The sequence below is a fragment of the Neospora caninum genome, chromosome XI, assembly GCF_000208865.1.
Source record: "Neospora caninum Liverpool complete genome, chromosome XI".
NCBI lineage: Eukaryota > Apicomplexa > Conoidasida > Eucoccidiorida > Sarcocystidae > Neospora > Neospora caninum.
In genome coordinates, this window is record NC_018397.1 from 4,678,956 (window position 1) to 4,705,824 (window position 26,869).

Consider the following 26,869-nt stretch of genomic DNA (forward strand, 5'->3'; position numbering starts at 1 on the left):
AACTTACCTTGGTCGACCTTTCTCGCACTGCTTCTGCTGAATGCTCTGCGCTGGAGCAGTCTGACCCGTGCAACAGAATTCTATGACCCGATGCGGGCGGGACATAGTCCAGACCCGCCATGCCTGTATCTCAGGATGCGCACGTCGCTTGTCGAACAAACCGCCGCTGTCGGAAACTTAGGTTAGGCAGGCGTATATGCGGAGAGTAATTTGTGTTCGGACGCGTTCATGTCCCTTTTGCGGAAGTGGCAAGAGACAGTACGGCACCGATCCGTCTGGGGGTTGGCTGACGAAAGCACGCGTTTCACGGCTTCGTGTGATCCAAGACGTTTCCACATATTTTGCCAGATTGCCGAGTTAAGCGTTAATTTCACCTTGTCGCCTGACACTGGCAATTCTATGCGTAGGTCGAGAAACGCGGGAGGATACGATGTGAATCACCTGCTTAAACCTGTCAGTCCAGACTGGAAAATCAGAACCGCAGTCCGTCTCCCACATGCGAGCACGCAAAACTCTTTCTGCCTTTACCTTTCTTCTCGGTGCCTTGCACCCCTCCCCACAGTCGACACACACGTCCCCTTTGGATCCACCTTGAGCCCAACTGGACTGTCTCCGTTGAGAAGGCAGTCCAGCGATATTCTTCAAAACCTCCTCCTATTCTCTGTCGATGGCTCGTAGCGAGTGTTGTCATTGCTGCCGCGTTCGAGGCGCCGCCGGAAGAATTTCATCCGAGTTTTGTGGCCTCTCTGCCTCCGAGTGCTCTCTCCTTCTTCCGTCCTTTTACTTGTTCGTGGTTGAGCTCGACAGCGCGGCAGAGCATACGTCAACCCCAGCTGCGTGGCTCTTCCGAACCGTGAAAGCGGTGTGCGTGCATCTGCGTCGACCTCTCTAGCAGAGTGCGAGGACTCTCTGTCCCTTTTTGCGTTGATGCATGCTGCTGTAAGTGTCGCTGTAGTCGCCCCCTCGCTTCAGCAGCGCGTCTCCTTCTCGTGCTCTCTCAGGAGCGAAAGAAGCAACTGAACGCCTTCCCTCTGTGTTTGGTGCTCTTTGGCGGTAACCTGAAAAATGTCTTCACTGTAGCCGCCGTCTCTGGCGCGTTTCGAAATGAATCGCGTCTCCACATTGACGCCAATTTCTCTCCAAAACGCCTCCGGAGGCCTCTCCGAACCGAGCCCTAGAGAGCGCAGCTCGGCAGGGCAAGAAGATGCGGTCGCAGAGAGAATGCGGCGCACACGCGCTTCTCCTGGAGAGAGCATCGAGGCAAACGCAGAGCGAGGCAACGAGGGAGACGAAGCAGGGGAAAGAGAACCAGCCCAGAAGGGGGGAAGCGACGCAGAGGAAGAAGCCGGAGACGGAAGACCTCGTGAACCACCCCATGGAGAACACGAGGGCGGTCGAGCGACAGCTGAAAGGTCGAAGGAATGGGAGGCGTAGCTAGCACGAGACGACTTCTGCTCATCGCCGATCAGGCCTTTGCGCGTGGTGGCGATTCTGTCTCTCGTCTCGTGAGTGTCCGCGTTCCTCCACGCGTCGGTCTTCTTTGCTTCGTTCGTCTCCAACCCCGCCGTCGCTGCCTCTTTGCTTCCTTCTGTTTGATCCCATTGCAGCTTGTTTCCGCTCTTCCTCTCCTTCCAGTCTCCGTCTTCCGAGACATACGCTCCTAGTCTCGCCGGCAAGCGTTCGGCTTCCCTCGCTCTCGTCCCCTTGCAGGCGTCGCGCGTGTCCTTCGTTTCCTCTTCGCCGTTGCGGTCGGCCTCGAGTTCCCCGCACGTTCCCGCTGACCTCCCTTCCTTTCCTTCTTGCGTGGTCGCTGGGGCGGGTCCCTGGCTCTCGCTGCCGGAGGGGCTCTCGGCCTCCGTTCGTCCCTGCGTCGCTTTCCACCCATCTCTGCACTCTTCCTTCTCTCCCTTTGCCTTTCTTTCTTCTCTTCGCTGCCTTTTCCTCTCTGCCGTCGATGTGATCTCCCTCCTCGTCTCCACAGCCTCGACACGCTTCTGCGTAGAACCCGCCGGAGGAAGCGCACGCGAAGAGACAGACGAACAGACAGACGAAGAGACAGAGGAAGAGATAGAAGATAAAGACGAACAGACAGAAGAAGAGAAAGGCGAACAGACGGAAGAAGAGATAGAAGAAGAGACGGCGAGGCACGTGTCTCCGAGTGGCTTCTCTTTTTCCGAGAACAGATGGCGGAGGTCAGTCTTGAAGAACGGACGCCGCGCTCGCGTCCAGAGATGAAACACGACGGAGAACCGAGGGGCGAAGAAAGACCAGCCATGCGTGAACAGCCGCAAGGTCATCGTTTGCTCTTCGCCGAAAAACACAAATTGAAGGCGAGGGTCATAGCCCACTTCTCTGATCACGCGGGCTGGGGCAAAGGAAAAGCCCGCTGCCCAAAACAGAGACTTGAGTGGAAAGAGGCAAGTCGATGGAGAGAAAGAAGGCGACAAAGACAGAGCGGACGACGAGACCGAAGACGCCGGCGACTCGGCAAGACTCGCACGCTCTTGTTCGCAAGTGCCTGGAGCTTCTTCCAACTCACAGCAATGCAAACAGCTGCACGCGCAGGCGGTCGGGGGGCGCACGAGGTGCGTCATCTTCATTGACAGGTTTCCTTCTCTCGAACCTTCTTCCAGAGAGAAACCGGACGACTCAGACGGAACAGGATCTGCAGCGGCGGAAAACGACGCAGACGCCAGAGGCGGGGCGGAGGCAGAAGAAGAGCCAGCGTAGGAACAGCGGTTCCTCGTCGCTCCCTGCGAGTCTCCTCCAGAACCGCGAGGCTCCGCCTTGGAGGCCGAGCCGTCGAATCGCAGCGCTCGGCCTTTGGTACGGAGCAGTCCGTTTCGATCAAAATGCCCTGCGCACAGAAGAATCCCTGGAAAGTAGACCTCCGGGAAGCGCTGCCCAGTTTTTTCCTTGGTCCACTCGGCGAGGTCGAGGTCTTGTCCTCCCTCGCCAGGCTCGTTTCTCCGTCCAGTCGGGCGTTCTTCCTCCGTTCCTTCGCTTCGCCCTTCTTCGCTCTGGCCACGTGGCTCTTGACCGCCGTGGGCAGGAAGCGCGGAGGCTGCCTCGAGGCCCGAGGCGCATAGACGCCGAGAGCGAGAAGCAGACGGCGCGTGTGGCGTCGCGAAGCCCTCGCGCTCGCACGAACGCGAAGAAGAAGAAGAAGAGACACAAGGAAGAGAGAACGTCTGCGAGGAAGGCCGAGGAGGGAGATGGCGCGTGTCATCAGAGGGGCAAGCACCGACCGAGGGAGACTCTGTCGTGCCGCTCGTGTGCGGCGGCTGAGGAAACTCGAAAAATGGCAGTCCTTCCTCGTAGCCAGGGGGGTATCCCGTCAAGACGACTTTTTCCGTTACGAGCAGCGAACTGCATGCCGATGGAGGAGCCGACGAACGAGCCGGAGACGCATTCGCCGACAGAGAAAACGCGTGCGAAGGCGGAGACAGCGTAGACGGTGATCGAGCGCGTTTTGTTTCCGCAGAGAGAGCCGCTGCGAGTGTCAACTGGTTCAGGAGGAAGCAATCAAAGTGCGGTGCGAAACGCATGTGAGAGTCGGTTTGGAGAAGCAGTTCGAGTCGCGTTTCTCCAGGTTTCCTGACGGCTGTTGCCTCTCTGAGCGGCGACGTCGGGAGCAGCCACTCGCAGAGAGCGCGCGCGAAACACGGCCCGCGGCTGTCTCTCCAGTCCATGAATGCGAGGCACATCACTGCTGTTTCGTCTCCGTCCTCGTCCGTTTCCCACGCTTCTTCCCCGAGCTCGTCTTCCACGTTTCTTCCCGCGTCGTGCGCTTCTTCCCCTGTAGCAGCGTTGTCTTCTCCCTCTGAGCCTTGTCCAGATTCGGATGGAGACGCATCTCGCGCCCAGGCCGACGCATCCGAGGAGCGGGAAAGCTGGAAACACGAGCGCGAAGAAGCAACAACCGAGGGAGGCTCAGAAGCCGTGCGAGAACACGGGGCAGACGGGGACTGGCCGCCAGCAGCAAGGGCGGCAGCGAAGGGGTTCTTGTTCGGCTGAGGCAAAAGGATCTCCAGAACTGGAATACGAAGCACACGGTTTGCGCCTTCGTGCGTGTGCTCTGCGTCTGCTAGCGGTCGCGCCAGACTTGGGTCTCCATCGTTTCCCGCGTCCTTCAAAACAGAAGAGCTTTCCTCGTCCTCTTGAGAAGGTGGAAACGAAGGGAGCGCAACGGAAAGGAGGAAACAGCGCAAAGGCAAGTTTCCAGATCTCGTGCGTTCGTGGTCTCCTTCCATTCCTTCGTTCTTTGCCCATACGCCTTCTTCGTTGTCGAAAGAAACCTCGGGGTGAGTGCAGCGAGAAGATCGCAGGCTCAGTTGCAGCCACCGAGGAAGAAGGTCGGCAATCTCCCTCAGCGCCGCCCTCTTCAGCGACGGAGCGAAAGGCGAAGTCACGGGCGTCGAGGAAGAAGCACAGGAAGTGGAACGGGAAGCCGGAGCAGCCACTCCAGTCGTCGCTGGAGGTGTCTGTGCACGTGGTTGCGTGGGGGCTAGCGCATTTGTCCTGTTAATCAGATCATGGGCAGACTTTCCGGACGGTCTCTCACAGCTTTGCTTGTTCAAGCGAAAACGCTTTCCGGCCCAATCGCCGGTTTCCGTTTTCCCCCGCCTGTTCTCTCCGTCTCGGACTATTTCTCCTGAGCGGCCAGGGAGGTTCCCGAGTTTTTTATCCAGCGTTTTCCTGGTGGAAATCTTCCGTCGTTGGGCTAGACAACTCTTCGGGCCGTTCATCCGATGCCAAATAAAACGCGCAACTTCCCACAAATCAAAAGATTCCTCGTTCACGCAGCTTCCGGCCGGGTCCTCCACGGCTGTTGCTGGCGGTTTCGGGCTTGGAGCTTGGGGTCTGCGAACACCCAGAGTCTCATGCCTCTCGCAGTGGACAGGTGACGATGCCGGAAGTGGATGCGCATTCGTCTGCACCATCTGAGAGCTCGATGTTCCCCCCGAGGGGCCGCGCTGCTTGCTGTCGTCTTCCTCCCCAATCGACGTCCTCGGGCGAGAAGAAAGACATTCCACGGCTTTGTGACACCAACAACGACAGTATCGTCGACGCGGAGGGTGCCTCTTTGTTTTCGGGCGCGAGGAGACAGCAAGGGAGAGCGATTCCGCGTCAGATGCATCTGCATTTCCTCCACTTTCGCACTTTGAGTTTGTGGATCGCTCTCCTCTCGGCTCCTCACGTCTCTCCCTCCTCGAGCGTTTTACGTCACCTGGATTTCCCTCGTCGCCCCTGCTAGCCTCCGCACCGTTCTGCTGGCCATCGCCTCCTCGCCGTCCGTGTCTCATCTCAGCGTGAGCAACATCGTTGCGTTGCACGGGAGCAGAAAAGCGTGGAACAAAGTGAGAACGGCTCAGGCAGCTTTGCTCTGTGTTTGGTTCCGTACACGCCTTGTTCCTGCCAGCCCCAGCCCGCGTCTCCGCGGCCTGCTCGGTCCTGCAGAGACAGCACGAAGCGTGGAGTTCGCCTTGCCACAAAACCACCGGAAAAAGGCGGCCCGGGAAATGCGCAAAGTGGAAAGCGCTCAAAAGGGTGTCAGCAAGTTCGCCGTCGCGGTACGAGGCCACGCTCCACGAAATGCGAACCGGGAATTCATTCTCCACAGCCGGCGCAACGGGAGCGGAAGAACAAGACACGCGCCGTTGCGGCAGCTTCTTTGTGCGGTACGCGTCCATAGCGGTGTGTGGTCTTTTCGATTGGCGCCGCCGACAAAGGAAGGAACCGCTGACGATGTGGAGAGATATTTGAGTCCATTCTAACTAAAAAAGGGAAACAGTTGTCTTTTTCTTGTCCTCGACCCCCCAGCGCAACTGGGTAGATGTTGAGGATTTTGCCGGGATCCGAGCGGGGCAGCTACCGCCGGGCGCACACCTCTTGTCTTTCAGGGAATCGCGGTCTGCAGACCGGCGGCGAGAGCGACGCTTGGCTGCTTCTCCGAGAGGAACTGGTGAAAAAGAGCGAGGGAGAAGGCACGCGTTTGTCTGTTCGAAATCAAGGGATGCGCAGTGGGGACTCGCGCAGATGGAGAGACACGGAGGCCGGTCTCGTCCCCCGAGTATGGAGACGGGGAATGTCGGGTCTGCGGGAGACCGCAGATTCCTTGGCAGAGAAAATACGCGCGCCAGAGTGTGCGCGAGGTTCTTCCAGTCGCCAAAGCGGCTTTGAAAGTGGATTTAAAACTCGAGGAAAGAAGGAACCAGAGTGCTTGAGTGGGTGTCGTGAGGTCGATTGATACAAAGCACCACAGAGATCGGGCGGTCCCCCCCGAGTGGCATCAACAGGGATTCGCGCGGGCGGGAGAGGCTGTACAGAGAGGGGGTCGAGGTGCTGTCAGCTGAGTATGAAACTGGGGAAAAGACCGTTAGCCAGTCGCGATTCCCATTTTAGAGGATATGCATCCGAGCAGCGCAATGAAGACAAAACCTGTCATTTTTTCGCGTCTCGTTCGTTTTTTCCTGTACAACCCCAGGCCGCTGATTGCGATCATCTCTGTGGTTCGTTGGAACACTCGATCCAAGGGGATCGAGCATGCAAACAGAAAATTCTTACCGAGTCGTCGCTGCCTGGCACTGGGCGCGAGACCCACGAAACTCACTTTTGGCAACCTAACACCGCATGGCTGCAGAAACCATTTTCGGTAGACCTACAAACGTGAGAGGAGAAAAATCCTTGACGTATCCTTCGGTTTTGTCTGGGTGGATGGGGTGGGGTGGCCCACCGACCCGCTACCAGGACTCGTCCTGCCTTTCCCCACGAGCTTCCGTCTTTTGGTAACGCAGAGGACTATTATTGTTTCCACCTATAAAATAAAGAGCCGAAGGCGCAATCGGTAAGTCGGCGGTAAGATGTGTCCCAGCGTCACGTTGCTGGTGGTCCACCGGTCGATACAAACCTAGCAAAGGGCCGCCCACAGTCACGTTCTTGTCTGTGTGGAGCTTCTGGTACTTCACCATTTCATCCTATATATATTGATATTCGCATAGGGTACGTCACAGTCGGCAAGGGGGGAAACCGGGCTGGGTGTGTTGCGTGCTTCGCTGTGGAGACTATGAAGCTTGGATGGGAGCAGTCGTCAATCTTGTCGCTCATCTCCGAACCACGCTCTTCTCAGCTTGCCTGTAGGGCAAGCAAGCGTAGAAATAGAGTGCTTTGGTGTGATTCAGTGCCAATACGTATCTCTGCAGCAGTCTTCCCATAGAAACTTGCGTGGTCCGGCAGTGTGCAATGCCCACACGATAGTTTTGCAGCCATCTCGGGGTTAACTTCGCACGGCATCCGCGGTTTCTTGCGGGGGTAAGCAAGTTTATGTGTGGGCACGAATCAAAGCAAGAAATGTGGTTAACGCTAGTAGAAAAGTTCGCTCGGTGCTGAAATCGCGTAGTGGACGCAGAGGCCAAAATGCGATCGACGCGTGTTTCCAGTGATGTGTTCGGTCAAAAATTTCGCAGTCTTCAATGATGAGTTTGTGCCCCTCACCGCTAATCAGCGGTTTCCGAGAATTTCCCTGCTTGTGACCCACTTGGGCAACAGGCAAGAGTAGATGGAAAATGGGGAATGGTGGCAATTGTCATCCTTGCTCTGAAGAAGACAGTGAAGACAGAGAAGTTTTATCAGGCGGCTTCATCACTTCCAGCAGCACTGCGCTTCACCGAATCACACGAGTGTCTCTTTCTACGGGTAGCCCAGAACTTTCTCACTTGCTCATCGTGTCAGGGGATACCCTAAAGCGAGGCTGCATAGTGACGCTCTAATCGTGGCTGCGGCGTGTGTTGTTCACGGGGTTCATTTTCATACGAGCAACTAGTGAAAGCCTTGTCGGGAAAGAGGAGCAGAGGGATCTCGGTTCTATTGTATTGACGGTTCTCAACATGTTAGGCGAAATCAGGCCAAAGCGTCATAGAGTGCAGATATGGCACAACGCAACAATTACTGGGGCAACTACGAGACGGCCTCTGTAGCGTATAAAACACCACATCATGTGGACTAGCATCAGGTTCTTTCGGATCGAGTTCCGCAGGGGAACGGTGGTGCTTCACAGAAGAAAAGCGCCGAATTAGGAAGTTCGAGCTTTCTCGTCCAAACCGCTCAGCCCCCTCCCCGCTTTAGTCACTAATACTTTTCAACCAGATGTGGGCCGCTGACGTCACTAGCTAGTGGTCGTTTTCTTCTGTTCATAGGCATTTTTGTTTCACTTTGTTTTTAGAAGGTCGTTCCAGCGTCTCTGGATCGCTCCATCGTACACAATGACAGTGCGAGACTTTGTAGTAGCAGGCCATCGACTCCACGGCAATTCTCGTGGAATGCCGTATATCAAAAGTGCTGCCGTCGCAATACTACTCGTTATCACCAGTGTTCGTGTTAGTCATGGAGGTATCCTGATAACAAAGGAGCTGAGAGATGGCATCGTCCTCAAAGATGGTGCCCTGACACAGCCTTTGGGGCATTATTTTAACTCTTTTTCTGTTGAAGCACCGCTACCGCTCGAGAGTGGCAGTGGGACACCCAAAGATGGACTCCCCCGAGAGGCGCCTGAGCAGCCAAGTACGGATGTTCTATCTTCAGATTATTCTCAGCTCCCTGAGGCACAAGCAACGAGCAATATAGTCCAAATCGCACACGGAGCTTGGGTTGCAAGTCCGGAACGCATTCCTTTCCAGGATGGTAGTCTAGGAGCCGCTCCTCTCGTCCAGCGGTCCTCACTGGGTGGCCAGGGCCTTGTTGCCGAGATCTTGAAGGCGGTTGCGACTCCGGTAAGACCAAACCTTCTGCAGTCACTGCATAGGTTTTCCGGGATCCCACAACGTGTCAGTTCTCCGGAAGTCCAGATATCCGCCAAAGCAATCGACGCCCATTCCCCCTATTCGCTGGTGGCGTCACCCGAGGGGATGACTCACGAAAGAGGCGATCAACAACAACATTTACAGGAAACTTCTCGTGCCTCTGTCAACCTGGAAGCGGCTCCCCTCACACACGTTCTTGTGTCAGCTATTTTGAGTAAGCTGCCCCCTAGGTTCCGGCCCTTCACTGGGCCAAATCAGCCTGTAGTGCGCATGCAGGACGAATCATCGATGCTGGATGACATCTTGATGATGGTCGCCCGCTTGGAACCTCTCTCTGCTCAGAGCAAGCTTGGGGGCGCACCGTCTTCAGCCATTCCACAACAGACCCGACTGCAGCTAGTAAATGCGATTGCGGGCGTGCTGTCCGGCGGGTTGCCTGCGAGGATTGTCGACCATGCCCTCGGATGGCTACGATGGAGTAACTTGACAGGCGCAAGCGACTCTGTCCCTCCCGGAGATAACACTGTGCCTCCCGTAAGCAACAGCCCTAATTCCCTTCCGATCCCTCTGCTCCCAGGCCGGCTAGCGTCTGTATTAGGCCGAACTAGCCCTCTGCACGAGGTGTCGATAGACGGCTCCGAAAGATCCATCACATCCTCTCCTCTTCCCCCCACTGCACTGCAGGCTGCCCAGCGCCCTGTCTATTTGTTCCCTGTTTTGCATTCGACTCGTCATCATTTCCTCGCAGTGGATTCGCTTGACTCTCCCCAGCCCCAGGCTCCAAGAAGCGAGACTTCTCCACCCGGAATGCCTGCACGTGAATTCTCAAACTATATGTACATGCAGACAGCTGAAGGCACACAACAGAGACAAGGGAATACCAGTCCCTTGCCTCCGTCACCGTCCCAGTTGAGTGGAGAGGCAGTCGCCAACGAGTCTCAGAACCACCCTCGAAATGGAGAAGCCGCACGTACGGGAGGCCTACCTCAGGAGGCTGGCGTGGATCGACAGGACCTCGTCACTACTCGTGTTTTTCCGAACTCTGCTAAGCCAAGTGACATTCACGATCATTCCGAGAACATGGCTGTCGATGCGCTGGAAAAAGAGTGGGCAGATTCTCGCGGCGCCGCCTCACGAGAGAAAGATCACGAACCCGATTCTACCGTTGAAGCCACAGCGACCACAGCGTCCCGCGTTAGGCAGGATTCGTACCGGAAAAGAGCAAATGAACATGTTGTATCAAGCTCCGTGCGAACAGAAAATGCGAAGGGGCGCCCGCTTGGAAGCGCGGGTCCTCGACTTCGAGAAGACGTGACCGAGGAACGGGTCAACGATTTTGCCCTCACGCAGTCTGCAGCAAAACGCGACAACGAGTTGCCGATCGATGGAGCTGCGTCTGGTCAGGGGGGATCCGTGAGAGGCGAGAGACTTGAAGCGACAGGACTACTCAGTGAAAACGATGGCGCGGTTCCTAATGACGGGCAAGAAGAGGCTAACACAAGTGACGACATAGAGAATTATACGCGCGAGGAACAGCACACAAGAGATCATGAAGAGTCAGATCCCTCCGATGAACATGATCCAAGAGATTACGGTGAGGAAGAGCCGCTTGACGAAGAAGAACTGGAGGAACCGTATGGCGGTTGGGATGATCCTGCAGATTCGGATCTAGGCAGTCCGGACGAAGAAGATGCCGGCAGCAGTTACGATTATCTTGTTCCAAGTGTCGCCGAGTTGATATTTAAGTTTTTTCCTCTTCCTGAGTGGCTCACGCTCAGCCCCGACCAGGTTCCTTCATTTGACTGGAAGCGCGTATTCAAAGATTACTTCCCAGGCGCAACCAAGCTGAGCCATGCCATTAACATGGCTGATGACGTTATCTACAATGAATATTGCAACCGCACCGTGCTTGAAGGTGAGCCATCGATTGATGCTCCTTTTGAATTCACTGGGGACGTCGTCTTTGACGAAGATCTGGATGATGCCCTCTTTCCCCCGAGTTTCGGTGAAAATCGACGGCTGCCATTAGTGCCAATGGAGATCGAAGACGAGTTCGACAAATGCGTCAACTTCTACAAAAACCGTACTCGAGATTATATCGAAGAATATAGGCAGCAGTGCGACGATCTGTGGGACGACCCTAAAGCTCCTGGCGGCAGTCGGCTGCGGCCGTTGACAATAGACGACATGACGACTTGCTTCCTCAGAAAGTATGACGTGGGTCGACGCTGGTTCAACGAGCTTTTCTTCCAGCCCTGGTTCCATCTGCTGAATCAAACATCCTACCTGTCCCAGGCTGTCGATACCGCCATGGCTGAGTTCGCCTACAATGGATGGTTGTTTCCTGCCGCGTATGCAGCAGCAAACTTCGGAGTGTGGCGAGCCTGCATCGAAACGCGAGATTGTTTTGACGGGGAACAGTGTGTCCCCGCTCTTCCCGCCATTTATGGATTCGTTCTCAGTTTTTGTCAACGAACAGCAGATTCCATGACGCGTGACCCCATAACGGGCGTCCCCTTGGCAGAACGGTTTGTAGACGTGGGTATCGATCGCCTGCCAATAGTCTCTAGCAGGACGTTTGGGTCAAGAAACGTTTCTATAGTGCGCCCGAGGTAAATACTGGACCTTTTTCCCTCTGAGGTTATCCTGGATCTCCTCTGAGGATTTTCCCGTGGTGTCTAGGTGAGGAAGCGGCAGCGGCTGCCGTTTCTGCGTGGCTACGAGAAACGGAATGCTAAACCATGGCTCACTGCTGCACAAGTGTGTCTGAAGAGCCCAGGCTATTCCGCCCCAATGTGGTGACGAGCTTTTAACATGATGAACAACTTGAACACCAGACGATGCAACATTTTTGCTCCATCTGAGCCTTTTCTGCATTCTAGTGGCATTCATGAATTTCTATCGAATGGCTGGGGTCAGGCTCCTTTCAACCTGCAACGGCCGGTGTGTCTGCGAGACAAAATTGAGGTAATGGGGACGCCTGACTGAGAGCCTTATGCCCACGGGACCCTCGCTGAAAGAAAGTGGCACAGGTGCCTTCACTTGTCAACAGACTTCGTGTCGCGCCTCTACGAACTGTCATATTTTCACGTGCTGTTGATATTCTAGGAGCTGCTCGGTACATTTAGGAACGAATTCTGCACTGACAGACTCGAAAAAGCGGTGTCTCATGGTGCTAGCTACGCTGCATACCTAGTCCCACTGTTTCCCTTGCGGAATGTGTCCTTCAGAGATATCGTGAGTGGCACCCAAGACGGCAATATTTCTTAGCATATTCGCAGCTGTAGAAGAGTTTCGTTACCAGAATGGAGCCGCCGGGCCCTGTCGGTCGCTGGTTGTGCGTGAAAGTTAAGTAGTGTGCAAATGAAAACGTGAGCGAGTACAGCAAGTGACTTCGTCGGACTGCAGCGGTGTCGAGTATTTTATGTTGTGCTGAGAACGAAACCAACTGAGCGGCTGGTGGCCCACACGCATAGGGCGGAGGCAGTATGCAGCGGAATGTTTGCACCATTGTTGATATGGAGGGGGAAAATAGTATCCAACACGATAGCGGATGCATTCCGCGATATTTGCCAGAGCGGTTTCGTGTTGTGTTCTACTTTGCGAGCTTCGTCAATCATGCTATAATGCGTGGTCCGGAAGCCTGGATATGTATCAGAGAGCCGCTACGCCGACCACGTACACACAAGCAGAGTTGAAGGGAAAACGTACAGGCGCAACAGAAGCTCAGGCTGTGGCTTCTGCAGCGGCCTCAGGACTCGGCGCTGTTCAACTCCTCTCTCCGCCCATCACGACAGCACTATTTGTGAGCCAGTTTAGTAATGTTGCAAAAACTCGCCTTGCGACGCTTCAGTGGCCGCCGACCGCTTTCTGACCAGCGAGACATGACACTGTTTTTGTCTTCAGGCCCTTACGCCAGAAAGCCTGTCAATTTACGCACACGTCAACCGCTAGGGACATACGCGTCGCGGCCATCGGCTGCTGGCGGCTGTTGGCTTGCAACAGATCCCTTCTCCAAACAACAGGTAAGCAGGACAGAACTCAACCCAACAGAAAGGTGCTCTCACATTGAACATGTCCGCCGAGAGCTCGTCGTCCGGGCTGTCCGGTGTTGCCATGCCTGCGGGAAGCAAAGTCTCTGCGTTTGCGTTGAACGACAAAACCTAGGCGACATCTCTGCTTCACATCACAAACATACCGGAGAAATTCTACTGCTGGAGGTCGGGAAAAGGAGCTCTGTGCTCACAGGACAGGCGCCGCCACCTCCTCCCTACCCCATCTTTACGGGCGTTATATTGTGGAGACAGGCTGAAAGTAAAGATGTTGGGCATATGGACTCTCCAGGGGCACCCGGCTCCTCCTCGTTTCTCCGCTGAAAGTAGATTCATGGGTGTGAAGTGGCAACGAGTGAATCACTTTTTTCCGGAAAGGTGCGGTGTACTCCTCGTTTGTACGTCATCAGAAAATCACACTTTCGCGCGAGAACTCGGGGCGACGTCGCACGCCCTGTTCTTTTCTCTTGCACGGATGTGCGAGATGGCCTTCCTTCCGCACTTGTCCCCAATGGCATGACGGGACCAGTTGCATGCTCATGTTCCCGAACCCGGGGGCAGAACGAATCCAGCATTCCTTGTTTATGGACACGATCGAGCTCCCCTTGCACAGCTGTTGTTTTTTCGCATTTTGTGAAACCGCGAGGTTTTCTTGTTCATACTTCTGGGGTCTCGACGCGCACGTACACTTGAATGCAATTCTGGCCGCAGACCCCGTAGCAGGCGTCTGTCGGTTTCCCTCCTGACGGCTGCGTCGGATCGCGCCAGAGGAAGCTCTATTCCTGGAGTTTGTGATTGTTATACGGGGGCGCATGTCGTTCATTTTCCTCGAAGAAACACGGCTTTTTCTTGGGGTATTTGAAAGCATGGAGCAGACGACGTGCCGGGCTACTCGACGAGGGGTAGTGTCGGATCCCGGCGAACCCCGGCCCGCTGAACGCACGTCGCCGTCTGCCATCCGCTCGTTCGGTGATTTCAACGAGAACTTTGAGCGAAAGACGGTTAGCAGAGCCTTTCCCATTCCCGAGAAGCCGGCGGTCCGCCGGCGTTTTCCCGTGCCCAGTGGTGAACGCCGGACCCCCGCGAGCTCGGCACTGCGACTGGCGGCCCGGGCGCGCGTCAAGTCGTTCGGAGTCGGAGGGAAACGATCCCTCCGCCAAACGGTTTACGGCCGCGGCCTTTTCTTTTCTGTAATCGTGGCCGCTCTTCTTCTGTCAGGGCTGAGCACCGATGTCGCTGAGGGAGGGTCGGCGTCACCGACACCGGACGCGCCCGAGCCGACTCAGCCGTCAGTGGACGCGATGAAAATGGAATTAATGAACGGCCTGACCAATCGGCTGTCAGTACGGTGGAGACGCGACTGGACTCCTCTGTTGGATGCGAATGGGGGCGAACCACTCGAGAACCGTTTGGCGCTGCTGAATACAGTGACGGCGGAACTCAACGATGTACTGAACTCTATGCTCAGCGCCTTCCCGACAGTCGCACAGAAGAAGAGTGTGGAGTACTTCATTGCTCATACGAGGGATCTCTTTGTCTTTGCCTTCCAGAGACGGCTGGGTATCACAGATAGCCATTCTCTGACTCCGGTGGGACCGTTCGCGAGCACTGCGAACGGCGACCCCGACCAGCTGAAAGATGTTGACCGCTGGCCTCCGCTGGAGAGCGGAACCAGCCCGGGGCAAACAAACAACGGAAGTGGAAACGCCTCTGCCGAAGGAGCGGCTGGCCCGCCCCATGCCCGGGAAAAGCGAGAAAAACCAGAGAACAGTGCTGAAGGGGCGAGGGCCGAGACACCCGGGGAACTCCCGAGCGACGCGCAAGGCCACCAAGACGGCGACAGGCAGGCGAATGCGGAACCACAGGCACCGGCGGATGGTATGCAGAAGACGCTGCACGCGCTGGAGGAGGAGGCGCAAGTGCTGACGACGGCCGACCACGGGCTGACGAACTGGGCGGGGACGCAGTCAGACAATTCGGTGAGCGAGGCGCAAGCGATGGAGGCAGATCAAGTGTGGCAGGAAATGGAACAGGTGTTGGAGAAGGAGCAAGTACAGGAGGCGGAACTGAACAAACAGGTGGAGGCAGTGTTGCAGGATGAGTCAGTGCACGCGGTGGCCAAAGCGCTACGGCAGGCAAAGGAGGAGGCGCTGGCGGAGGCGCTAGAGGAAAGCAGTGTGGAGACAGATGCCATGCAGGAGACAGATGCCATACAGGAGACAGATGCCACGCAGGAGACAGATGCCACGCAGGAGACAGATGCCATGGAGGAGACAAATGCCATGCAGAAGACAGATGCCACGCAGGAGACAGTTGCCATGGAGGAGACAGATGCCGCGCAGGAGACAGACGCCATGGAGAAGACAGGGGTAGCGCAGGAGACAGAGCCCGTGCAGGTGGAAGTGGGAGAGGCGCCAGGGGCGGATCTGCAGCTGGAGGCAGTTGCGCGGAAGGAGGGCGAAGATGACGAAGACACGTACGAAGAAGGAACGCAGGACGATGGTGAGGAAGACGGAGACGAAGATGAAGATGACGACGATGACATGGGGGATGACGAAGACGGGGACGACGAAGAAGGCGAAGAGGAGGACGAGTGAAGGCAGGAGGCGCCATTGGCATGAAAGGACGACTTCTGCAGTCAGTGTTCGTGCAGCCCGCATCACAGGATGCGTCCCCGTTCTCCTTGGATCGATCAATGGCTAGTGCTCCAAAATCGGAACCAAGGGAAAACCCTGTTTCCGGTGAGAACTTGGTGAACGTGTCCGAGGGACGCACACGCCGGACTTGACGGTCGTGGAAGGACGTTGGCGCGGCGGGAGGAACCTGTCGTGGAGAGAGAAGACATGAAGCTCCGTCCCTGCGGCTTTGTGTTGGGACAGATGGGAAGTCACCTGCGCCGAGGTGGATATACCGCCTGCGTGCGCAAGGATAGCGTCGAGACATTGATTCGCCTCCAGTTCAAGACGCCTGCGGAAAATGGAAACCCGGGGGAACCTGTGCCGCGACTGCAGGCTAACCTACCGACTGCACAGCAGAACCGAACAAGAAATTTCGGGCGGCACCCAAAGGCCTGTGTAGCAGCACGCGTGCCTGGGTTAGCCTCGCTTCCAAATCTAATATGTTGGAAAATCCTATGTGAGATTTGGAGATTCGGTTAACGACTCTCAGAGGAAGCCCCTGTTAAGCTCGGCGGGGGGGGGGGGGGGGGGGCTTGGGTTTGGGCTCAAGCTTAATGTGAAAATCCGTATTTTGTTCTGGCCTTCCCGAGTGTTCTAAGGCCAAGGGGCTGTACGGACAGCCGAGGCGTCCAGGGGACCTCAATCCATTGGCGCGGCTCGACTGCGTGCCGTGGGAGGACCGCTGCTGAGTCTGTGGCGGAGGGCCGGGCGAAGCTGTCAATGGGGAAATATCTGGCGGACGGCGTCGCTTGAGTCTTCAGGACAGGCAACAGGCGCGAGTTGCTGGTGTGTGTCCGTGGAACGGGGCTGAAGCCTCTCCGTGGAGTTGAGTGCAGCGCACCTGTCTGCGGACTGAGAGCGGAGGAAGGTGAGCGAGAAAGCAACGGCCGCAACAGGTGATTTGGGTGGTTGCGTTCGGACCTGCGCAATTTTTGGCTGCGCGGTGGACCAGAGGGGGGGCGAGCAGGAATCACGCTGGATTTTTGTCGAGCGTTGGGGTGGATCTACGAGCGCAGAAAGAGGAAACAGAGCGCAAGCGTTCTTTTTTGCGTCTGCGAAGAATATGCCTGGCGATCAGGACGCCTGTATGTGTTCTTGGGCATTTGGAGCATCTGGAGACGGACGAACCGCCGTGTTCGTGTGGCCTCGCTGCGTTTCCAGAGCGCACCTCAAAACATCGCAGCTAGAGTCGTGCGCAGAACCACTGTTCTCTGGGGGGCCGAACAGAATGAACATTTGGCAGAAACGCCGGGCAAACGCGTCGGGCGAAGACGGCCGCGTGCAAGAGCAGGCGGGCACAAGTCTACCTGTACGGGGCAATGTGTCTCCGTCGTGAACGGCTAGACAAGACAGCAGTTGTGGAAAAAGAGTGTTGGTGCGTCCAAAATGAGGGGGTGTTTTTCGCTTCCCAGAAAGGCGGTCTGTCAATCTGTTTTTCTTCACTTTCCAGACGGACGCGCACACTTGGGTTGGCGCTTCATGAGACACTCGCTCGAGCCCGCCTGCCGCTCGGAGCGTTCTCACACATTTTGACACTGCGCTTCCTGCATCCAAAAAAGAGTAACCCCTGAATCTGACATGGTGTAAGGCGTACCCACGGCCCTCTATCTGTGTGTACGTGAAGACTGATCTTGAGGATGTCGGCTCTAGGAGAGCGGCCGGCACGTGGGTAGCAAGACCGGAAAGGCGAAGGCGTGATTTGTGCGTGCTTGGTTGACTTTGCCGATCGTCTAGAGTGTCACGATCTTTTTGACAGCTAGGAAAGTGCTTTTTGCTTCCTGTAAACTGATGTCAGTCCGTGTTACTTCAACGCAGCCACCGTCGACGACAGTGTGCGAAGCCTGTTGTCGCGAGTTTCTTCAGCGCCCCAGAGCTGGAGTCAGTGCTATCGTCAGAACTGTGTCTTTCGCTTGGTTTCTAGGGTGATTCTGACGTTTCAGCGTGCATGCAGGGGCCAGTGCAGTGGAGCATCCAGTCGTTTCCCAGCCCAGAGTGTTCGCGCTAAAACTCGGCTCATGCCGTCTTTCGAACCGAGGCAAGCGTTGTATAAGCATTAGCTGGAACGGAAAAGCCCTCAGTTCTCTGCGGCAAACCTGGTCTGGCGTTATACCCCAGAAGCGACACAAAAAACGGTGCATTCGACCGGCAGGCAGGTTGCGAAAGAGCGTTCGTCTGCTTAGGCCAGCAGGCGGCACACAGTGTGTAGGATTTTCAAGTTGAGTTCTCCACACGAGGCGTCACGGAGCGTGTGACCCAAAGAAACGTTCCGAGCGGACGCTTTGGGTCACACGTCACTGCTCAGCGCTGTGGACCGGGTGGCGTTTCCTAGTTCTGAGCACGTCGAAATGTCGGAAGGCTTCTATCCACTGCGTTCGCCGAGCTTCCACTGCAGCCGCGTCAAACTGGTTTCTTCCCCTGAACCCATCGGCAGTTTGGCTTCGTGTTGCCAGGTCCGCGCCGTCGTTTCGACGCACCACGCACCGCAGTTTCTGTTTCTGGCTTTCCTTACGGCGCTCTTTGTGCGCCCGCTCCTGTCTCTTCACTCAGCCGCATACGCGGAATCAACTCAGTGTCTGCTCCTTTTAGTGCCCTACCGCGAACTTCCTGTTCCGGTAGCTTTCCACTCTCGTCGCACGAAGTTGGGTGGGAAGTGTCGCCGCTTCTGACTACTGGAACTCGCTCTGTGCAGTCAGACCTGAGCTGTGTCAACGTTGCATCTCTTTTCTTTGTTCTGCAAATCCCTGTGAACCACGGGCGCAGATGCTTTTTGAAGCCATCTGCGCACCCTGGCAACTGACACACTGGGCCTTCGGCTGTACACGACAGGCACGCGGAGCCGGCGAGTTGCCGGGTAAACGGAGCTCTGGATAAGCCATCCGAGTGCGAGAGAGAACTCCATATCGGCGGCGCAGGAGAAAAGAGGTTTTCTCTGACACGCCGTGAAGCGCATCTGACGGTTAGGTAATATGAGATGACGCTCGACGAGGTCAGATTTCCACGGAATTCCAGGACCTATCCATACCTGCAGTCTTCCCTTCGATGCGGTCCCACCGCGAGTGAAGATGAGGAAGTCCTTGCTTCCCTCTCCAGTAAGGCGCGCATACTGCGCCGTGAACCCCTCACGTGTTTAGATTCCTGGCCCCAGGCGCATAGAGAAATGCCCGATTCTACGCGCTGTGCAGCCCACCACCTCCCACCAACGAGAGGCCAGAAAGGCCGCACATACACAGAAGCATGCACTCATCGCCAGGCAACCCGAACGCAGATATGAACACCTCCCCCTACGCATGCAAATGTCCCTACAGACAACTGCTCTTATGCAGAAATGCCCCACACATCCGTACCTACGGGCACACCGGACACCTGATGTGGCAGATGCACGCGTGAGCCTCTCCACCCCTCGACAGGCCGCGTTTCGTCGCCTCTCCGGAACGCAGAACGATCACCGGAGGAGACTGGAGAAGCCTCCGCCCGCAGCGCTGCCCGCGTCCCCTCCACATCGCCTCCCACCATGGAGACACCCATTGGATCGAGACTCTTCGCCTCGTCAGAGTGGAACAGAACGCCGTCGGCCGTCTGGACAACTGGAGCCGCGCCGACTGCGGCTTTGAATCGTGCCCTAAGCAGTGAGAGCGCCGCCTTCCGCTTCCGCAAGCTCTCGAGAACTAGCGTGAAAGGACTGTTCTGCATCAGAAGCATACACCGAACAGGTGGGCCGTCCCCATTCAGCGACGCGGGCGACCCGAGAGCCAGAGAGTCATAACAAGACACGCGGCGGAAAGCCTTCGAGAGACAGCTCGGCACCGTGTGCGAAAACAGAACTAGGAAGAGCGCTTGGCGAGAGTGGGAACATTGAAATCGCTGGCTCGGAAGCCGAACACAAACGGACCCCCCCCCCCCACACACACACACACAGCGAGGACTCCACGTGGTGCATGCGCACACCAAACGAAAGCGTTCTGCAACGCGTACAGAGAGAGAACGCGTGTGGGTACGAGACCAGAGAAGAAGGAGACCTACGCGAGAGGAGACCAAAAAGGCGCACGCGAATCGACGAAGAATACGAGAAAGAAGTCGACAGAGTCAACCCCACCCCAAAACCCGAAAACGGCCAGAAGAAAGGCACAAGCTAGAAGGGAAGGCACACAAGCTAAAGGGAAGGCCAGCAAAAGAAACGCTGACGGAGCAGGACGAGAGAGCGAGGCGTTTTCGAGGCACTCACCGAGACGGTTTGAATACGGAGTTCGATCTTCGGCTCCAGAGGGTGAGGCTGGCGCAACCCGACGAATTTCACTCGAGCGTCGTTGAGGAGGTCGCTGCAGGGAAGATCCCTCAACGGGACAAACGCGACTTGTGTCTCTCGTCTTTTTCTTTTTCGTTTCCTGTTCCCTGCCTCGGCTAAGAAACGGACTTGCTCCCTGCACCCGAGCCGATTCTGGGTCTGGTTTCTTCTCTTTTTTCAGACGGAAAGCATCGGTCGAATGCGTTCCGGCGGAGTGCCGCGCTTTGCAACTACGAAGAACCCTGTCCTCTCTGCATTGGGACGGGGAGAGACAAGCGCAGCTGGAGCACGCTTCCCGTGCGCGAGGCCCTTAACGCCTGCCGACCAAGAGTCACGGTCGCACCTCCCGAGTCATAACTCCTGGTTTTGGCGGCCGCACTTGCGAGGCTGCGGCTTCTTGGAAAGCGACCGTTTGGCGACTTACTTGCGGAGAACGTAGCCAATGGTGTAGTCCTCCAGATGGAAGACGAAAGTGCCGCAGAGAGGAAAGCGCGTATCGGGGATCCACTCGACCCTGCGAGAGAGAGCCACACGGCGGAGAGCAACGGAGAGGGAGGCAAGAGAAATTGAGAAAACGTCCACTGTTTCACGGAGCTCAGCTGTTCGTGGAGCGATCAGTGTGGATTGTGCGTACGCACAAAGCGGTGACACGGACACTGTACTTCGAAATGCGGCCTCGCCAGTGAAGAGGCGCCTTTCGCATTGCAGATGTGACCTCCCCACGTTCATGAAACTCGTCTCCTGTCTCCTAGTTCCGCTGCCACACCATGCGCGAGCGAGGGTGGCGAAAAAGGGAAACCGTGTGAAAAATATCGGAGAGAGAAGAAGACCGAGGTTGCAGTCCAGAGACAGAGGGAGACGTTGGGGCGAAACAGCGCGAACGCAGGAAACGCCGAGGAGACGCGAATCGGGCCGAAAGCACACTGCGACTCACAGAGACCCCGAGGATAACGGCACAGAGAGAGCAAGAAGCGACAAGGCGCACTGAGACGGCGACGCTGTGCGACGACTCGGAGCAGGAACCGAGCGAGAAGAGCACTCACTTGTGGAGGCCAGGGGCCAGCTCGGTGACATCCGCCGCGTCGAGGCGGTTGACCATAGTCGACTGTTTCGGCATTTTGGCGCTTGAAGAAAAGTTGAAAGAGTGGAATGGCAGGGGAGAAAAGAAGTCCCTCCGGAGAGGAACGGTGGGACATACACGAAGGGACGAAAAGACAAAAGAAAGGGATGAGAAACAGGCGAGGGCAACCGCACAGGGGACGGGACTGGCTCGAGTCGAGAGGACAGAAGAAAGGGTGGGGCCAAAGAGGATGATGCGCGACAGAAAAGGCTTTTGACGGAAAAGAAGAAAAAACCAGGAGAGAAACGACAGAAGACAAGGGGAAACGAAGGAAAAAGCGAGCTTCGAAAAGAAAAACCAGGTACAGCGAAGGAGAGGGCGCGAAGCGGTGACAGGAACAGAGGGGATATCGGAGACGGGACGAAGCGAGGCAACAGAGCAAGGTACCGTGCGAGGAAGATCTGCGCACGTCGAAGAAAGGGGAAACGCCGTTCAGGATCGGTTCCGAGGGCGTCGACACACGTCGAATTCCAGTCAGCTGGGCGTGCGCGGGTCTGAAACGCGTCCCGTTGACAGCGAGAAGAAAGGCGACAGCAGGGAAAGGGGAAGAGTCTTGAAAGAGTCGAAGGGCCGGATGAATTTCCGGCGACGGAGCGCAAGACAAGCGGAAAGAATGAAAAAACCCGAGAGTTGAGGAACCGGGCCAGGCGAGAGGAACGGCGAGACCGACTCGAGGGAACGGCGGCTTTCTGCGAGAGAGAGCACGGAGACGAGTGTGACACACCGGCAGAGCAGCCTGCGCTCGGGAAGAGAAACGGGAAGACGAAGGAGGCAACAGCGAAGACTAGCGGGTGAAGGGAAACAAAACAATCGGATCAGGGAGCGCGCTGAGAAAGGTAAGTGGGGAGGACCGGAAGGACAAGTACTTGAACAGGGTTCGGCGGGAATGCACAAAGTGCGTCGATGCCGAAAAAAGAGGCACGGACGGGAGCTTGCAGCGAGTTCCTAGGCGTTCGTGGACTGTGGTTTCCGTAGGTATCCCCAAAATCGGGAAATCGCGCCTTTGGTTTTCGGGGGAAATTCGCGAAACGGAAGCTCGAGATGGCAAGGAAGCGTGCACGGGAAAAGTGCGAAATATCCCTGCGCGCGTGAGGACAAACGATGCAGGAGGGGTGGGAAGAGTACGAGGAAATCCGGCATATTTCAAGGGCAGTTCATGAAGACGTGAAATTGGACGGGAGTCGAGGCGGGCGCTGGTGGTATCCCTGACGGGGAAAAGACCATGCAGTCGGAAAACGAACACGACTTCCTCTCCTCCCCTGGGCATGCGCTAAAAGTACCGGAAGAGAAAGATCTCAAATCTCACTGAGACTCGACATAGTCGTCTCCCCGGAAAGAGGTGAAGGGAAGGATCAGAAACTGTACATACACCTCAGCAGCCGCATGTAAGCCCTACATGCAAACTTTGCTTTCACGAAAAGCGTTAATCGGGCTTAGATTTGCCCGCGTACACACCATTCGGAGGAGCTGCAAATATGTACCTCAATAGATGAGGCAACATTTCTTTGTATCCAAGAAAGACAACGGACGGCTTTCAACGTGCAACGGCACGACGGTCCTTCTTCTGGTCTCTGGCGTGTCAGCACTTTCGAGTTTTTGCGCGGGAACAAAACCCCCTCGCACACGGAAGACTTACGCAGCGCAGAGCAGGTCGGATCCTCTCGGAGAGCGAGGCGTTCGCGCGTAAATCGGGACGAGGCGGCGCCGACGGGAACCAGTTGTCTCCGCGACGTTTTGCAGCATTTCCCGTTTGGAAAGACGCAAACAGTTTGAATTTTGCCGAAGCGTTTCTTGAAACAAGAGACGGTGTCCGCGAGACGGAAGAACCCATTTTTGGCTCTCAGCGGCGTTGTGCGAGCCTGCCTCTGGAGAGGAGGCCTTTCTCCGGAAACGCACGTTTTTGAGCTCGACTTGTCTAGCACGACACACATCCGTCTTTTCAAAAAGCAGAGCTTCTTGTTTGGCGCTCCGTCACGTATACGTGTGCACAAGCATGTATCTGTAGTCATCCTCTGTGCCTGGTTTTATTTTTGTCGGTACATCCGCCGACGGGAGTGGCGACTCCCCACCGTGGACACGCTGAGAAAAGAACGGCTTTCCGTGCGCCTCGTCTCCTTTTTGATCGTGAAGTCCTTTCCACTTTCTTAAACACCACCCACTTCGTCTGCTTTGGCGTCGCGTCCGCATTCCCCGTGATCCTGTCCGTACCCGGTGATTCGAAGCTGCGCTCGTGCATGCTCACCGGGTTTGTATCCGCTTCCGGGGTTTTCTCGCGCGCCGCTTTTCCGCACGAAACGCGTTTTGTTTCTTCTCCTCGCGGCCAGCTGGTGGGTTCGTTTCCTCGACCTCGCCTGCCAAAGATTTCCACACTTCACCGCAGCTACGCGCCCCGAACGCTGTCCCAAGACTGCCAAGGGAGACCCGTGCCCCAGACACACACGCGGTCGGCACTTTGCCTAGAATTTTCTTGCAGCGCTCTCCTGAACGACTTCCTTGCTTCGAAAAAAACGGGATTTCCTCCTGGCGTTTGCTTCCCTTTGTCCGCGGGACACCTGAGCGGGACCATTTCACTCGCCTGAGACAGCCGCCTGGTCGTCGTCTTGCGGCTGCGTTTTTCTCTCGTTCTTTCGCCAAAGTCTGAGAGACGCTTCCCTGGAACAGCTACTGGCAACGCAGCGCCTCCAAAGAGGACAAAATACCTCCACGGCTCCCTCCCTGCTGGCTTCTTGTTCCGTTTGTTGATCCACTCAAGACGGCGGAAAGCATCCACTTCTATTTGGCTGCCACGAGGACTATAGCCTTCGCACACACCCGCGATATCTCGTTGCCAAAATGGGAAAGCTTGTGGTAAGTCATACGGTGATGGCCAAAGATCAGGCACAAGCCGGACTGTTTCTCTTTGCATGCCCGGGGCGCTGGGCCCCCCCCCCCCCCGTGCTCGTAGCCGAACCGCGCGCGCCTCTCTTTCCGGAAGGACCGTGCCCCGCGTCGCGGCGAGCCCGCTGTCACTTTTGCTCTGTCGTGAACGGATGCTGATTCGTGAAAACTGCATCCAGACCGGGATAACCAAAAAACGTGACTCTGACTGCGAGGCACCGTTCATACTTCTGATTCCATGTCGCATGCGTGGCCACAGATCTGTGGAAGCCGTTCTAGTTGTATATATCTATGTATCTCTCTCTCTCTCTATATATATATATATGTTAAATATGTATGTTCGTTTGGATATACGGTTAGATCTAGCGCTTTCTGTGTTCGTGTGGTGTTCGTGTTTCCCTATGTAGGTCTGCTGAGGACTGTAGATGTACTGTATTTTGTGCGTGTGCGAATCTGCATTCCCTTAGGTTCCTTCTGATATCTCTTTGTTGGAGGAAAAGCAGACGGTGGGTCGGCGCCGGCTGACCGTGTTGGAGCGTCTGGGGCTGATGACCATGGCCCCTATGGTTCACTGGAACTACACAAAAAACGACAAACACGACATGCGCCAAGTGCTGCAGAGGCAATACGATCTCAGCCGTTCAGACCCGGCGACGGATATTGTTGTGAGGCGCCAGGAAAGCATCCGCAAGCGCGTAAGTCTCGCACGGGCACGGAGAGGACTCCTCGAAGCCTGCGTCGGTGTATACGTGCGCGTCGTTGTATCTCTCTTTTCAGACGCGCACAGGCGACGGCAGACAACCTGTCGGCCTCGGGGGGACGGAGCCGGTTCCAGAACGAACGCGGCAGAGAAAAAGATTTGGCGGTCCCTCAAACGCTGCATATCTAGAAGAAAGGCGAGGCGCGTAGGCGCGTAGGGGCGTAGGCGGTCTGGCGCATCTGAGACGTGTCCTTTTCCAGGCGTCATCCTTTCCCCTGCTGCTTGTCTTTGTTCTCGCAGGTCGTCGCGCACAACGGCGTCTGGGCTGGCGTGGCTGTGAGCACTCTGCTGGGGCACTACTCGTTGCGGCGCTACGACTACAAAACGAAACTGATTGTGTTGCCTTTCCTGGCCTACGGGGGATCGTGGCTGGGGCGCTTCATCGCGAACGGCTTGACTGGTCGGTGGTCCGAGTGGGGACGCGACCGCGCCTTGGGAGCGTTGCCGCCGAAAGCCTTCTTTGAGGGCTGATTGCGTGTGCGCGGGAGCAAAGAGGGAAGACTTTTTTGACAGAGCGAGGCGGTCTCACTTTTCCGTCTTTGAAAACGCGAGAATGTGTTGGGGCGCCCTCCACCCGGTCGAAGGCGAGAAAGCACGCGGCGAAAAACAGGGCTCTGGAAAGCGCGGAGCAGAAGGACGTCTCAGGGACTGAAGCGGAGAAGTTCTTTGCTGTTCGTACGCGCAACCAGACGAGAAAAAAACGGGACTGCTCGGGAGGCGGGCGGGGTCGAATGTGCGGTGTGGTGCTCTAGCGAGCGATGGAAACAAACAGCGGCGAGACGCCCAAGTGCCTAATGCAAGAAAGGACGTTGCCGCTTTTTTCTTGGGCGCAACCTGAAGGCATCTGTTTTGGGGGTATTGAGGCTGTGTCGGGGAAGACACCCACGTTGTGCCGTGTGCGCGGTCGGTTTGCAACCAAAACACACATTCTGAGACGACACATCCCGAGCTGCGCGTTTTTCGTAGAGTTGAAGCGACATTGATGTTGCGGACAGAAGCGAACGGAATAGATGGAACAAAATAGATGCAAAGAGGAGAGACGCTTCCCAGGTGCTTGCATCTCGCGGTAGGTACACAGACTAGGAAAGGCGACGGGCGTTCACAACTTTTAGGACACGGCCAGATCAGTTTAAAAGAATTCGACGAGCTTTTTAGTCAACACAGGCCTATCCTCCATACAAGGGATTTTTCGAAAAAGACGCTGCACATGCTGTTTTACGCGCATGAAGAAGAATACCGAAATTAACGGGGCTGAGTGCACGCGGTTCAGCGGCACAGGGGTAGCCTGGCCGAGGCACTGAGACGGGGACGCAAACAGCTGACGAGAGAGGGCGTAAAGCTCGAGAGAAAACTGCTACTCAGATGCTAGTATGATCAGTACCATCGTACTGAGAGTGATACTCTCTGAGACAGGATAGAGATCCATATCACCTTTTGTCTTTGAAGCAGAACTCCTGGGCACCGAAAGGCGCCATGTCACACGGCGCATCTTTCATTTTCCAGCGCGCCCCTGTCCGTGCTTTGGCTTCAATCCTTTCAAAACAGTCTACCGTTGTGCACGTGATACTAGACTGTGGACACTGTCGAAGAGAGAACTTCCTCTTCCTTTGTTAAGATAGGCTATGTTGTCATATCAGGGGCATGCATGGCTTTCTGCAACCGTCTTCTGCTACTGAGGTGGCGACTGCGCGGAAATCAGAGGAAGTGCGTGAAATGATTTGCAGAGATCGTACAAGAAGCACTTGACGTGCTGAACACGTTCAGTATTCTCTTCGATCTGTAACCGAAGTGCAGTTGAAATGGCTGCCGAACAATAGCCGAAGAGCAAATGCATCTTCACGCGGCAGATGAACCAAACTAGTTGCAACACTGCTTTTTTAGAAGGTCATGTAAAAAAGTGGCATGACTGTGTACGTCTTCTCCTCGTGTGCACGAACTTAGATAGGCCTAGCCTGGACCCCGGATACTTGACTCTAATCGTTCACACTCGGCTAGATACCGAGTCTCCTTTCCTGCTCAGGAGATCCCTAATGCCTTTGCTAAATTGCCAGAAAAGAAGGTATTCCAGAAACCGACAAAAAAAGGGTGTTTCACCAACCCTCTCCGGCACCGTGGTACAAGACAAGGTTCGGGCTCTCACCTGTCTCGGACCAGCTGTCGCTGCAAGGCATGCGAACTCGAAACCGGGCACACGGCAGCAGTATCGATTTGCATTCATTTGAGCCGACAGGGGCATTGAAAGGTACCAATTCGACCGATTTTTCTTGACCTCCCGAAGCGACGCTCGCCGCGCGACCTATTT

At 56.0% G+C, this 26,869-nt stretch overlaps 5 protein-coding genes across 5 annotated transcripts; 3 read left to right on the forward strand and 2 right to left on the reverse strand.

Moving 5' to 3' along the window:
* Nucleotides 1-968: 968 nt before the first annotated feature.
* On the reverse strand, nt 969-4,253 carry NCLIV_058510 ([Skp1-protein]-hydroxyproline N-acetylglucosaminyltransferase, related; the record flags this gene model as incomplete). Its single annotated transcript, XM_003885407.1, has 1 exon — nt 969-4,253. The coding sequence occupies one exon, from the start codon at nt 4,251-4,253 to the stop codon at nt 969-971; it is 3,285 nt and encodes a 1,094-aa protein (XP_003885456.1).
* Nucleotides 4,254-9,068: 4,815 nt separating this feature from the next.
* Nucleotides 9,069-12,068, forward strand: NCLIV_058520 (conserved hypothetical protein; the record flags this gene model as incomplete). The annotated part of the gene is made up of 2 exons (XM_003885408.1): nt 9,069-11,410; nt 12,029-12,068. 2 exons carry the CDS (start codon nt 9,069-9,071, stop codon nt 12,066-12,068), a joined length of 2,382 nt encoding a protein of 793 aa, XP_003885457.1.
* Nucleotides 12,069-13,716: 1,648 nt separating this feature from the next.
* On the forward strand, nt 13,717-15,447 carry NCLIV_058530 (Tetratricopeptide TPR_2 repeat protein, related; the record flags this gene model as incomplete). Its single annotated transcript, XM_003885409.1, has 1 exon — nt 13,717-15,447. One exon carries the CDS (start codon nt 13,717-13,719, stop codon nt 15,445-15,447), a length of 1,731 nt encoding a protein of 576 aa, XP_003885458.1.
* Nucleotides 15,448-18,843: 3,396 nt separating this feature from the next.
* Nucleotides 18,844-20,927, reverse strand: NCLIV_058540 (putative RNA polymerase II subunit RPB11; the record flags this gene model as incomplete). The annotated part of the gene is made up of 4 exons (XM_003885410.1): nt 18,844-19,212; nt 19,751-19,844; nt 20,235-20,324; nt 20,854-20,927. 4 exons carry the CDS (start codon nt 20,925-20,927, stop codon nt 18,844-18,846), a joined length of 627 nt encoding a protein of 208 aa, XP_003885459.1.
* Nucleotides 20,928-23,762: 2,835 nt separating this feature from the next.
* On the forward strand, nt 23,763-25,038 carry NCLIV_058550 (conserved hypothetical protein; the record flags this gene model as incomplete). The annotated part of the gene is made up of 3 exons (XM_003885411.1): nt 23,763-23,777; nt 24,275-24,502; nt 24,808-25,038. 3 exons carry the CDS (start codon nt 23,763-23,765, stop codon nt 25,036-25,038), a joined length of 474 nt encoding a protein of 157 aa, XP_003885460.1.
* Nucleotides 25,039-26,869: the final 1,831 nt, after the last annotated feature.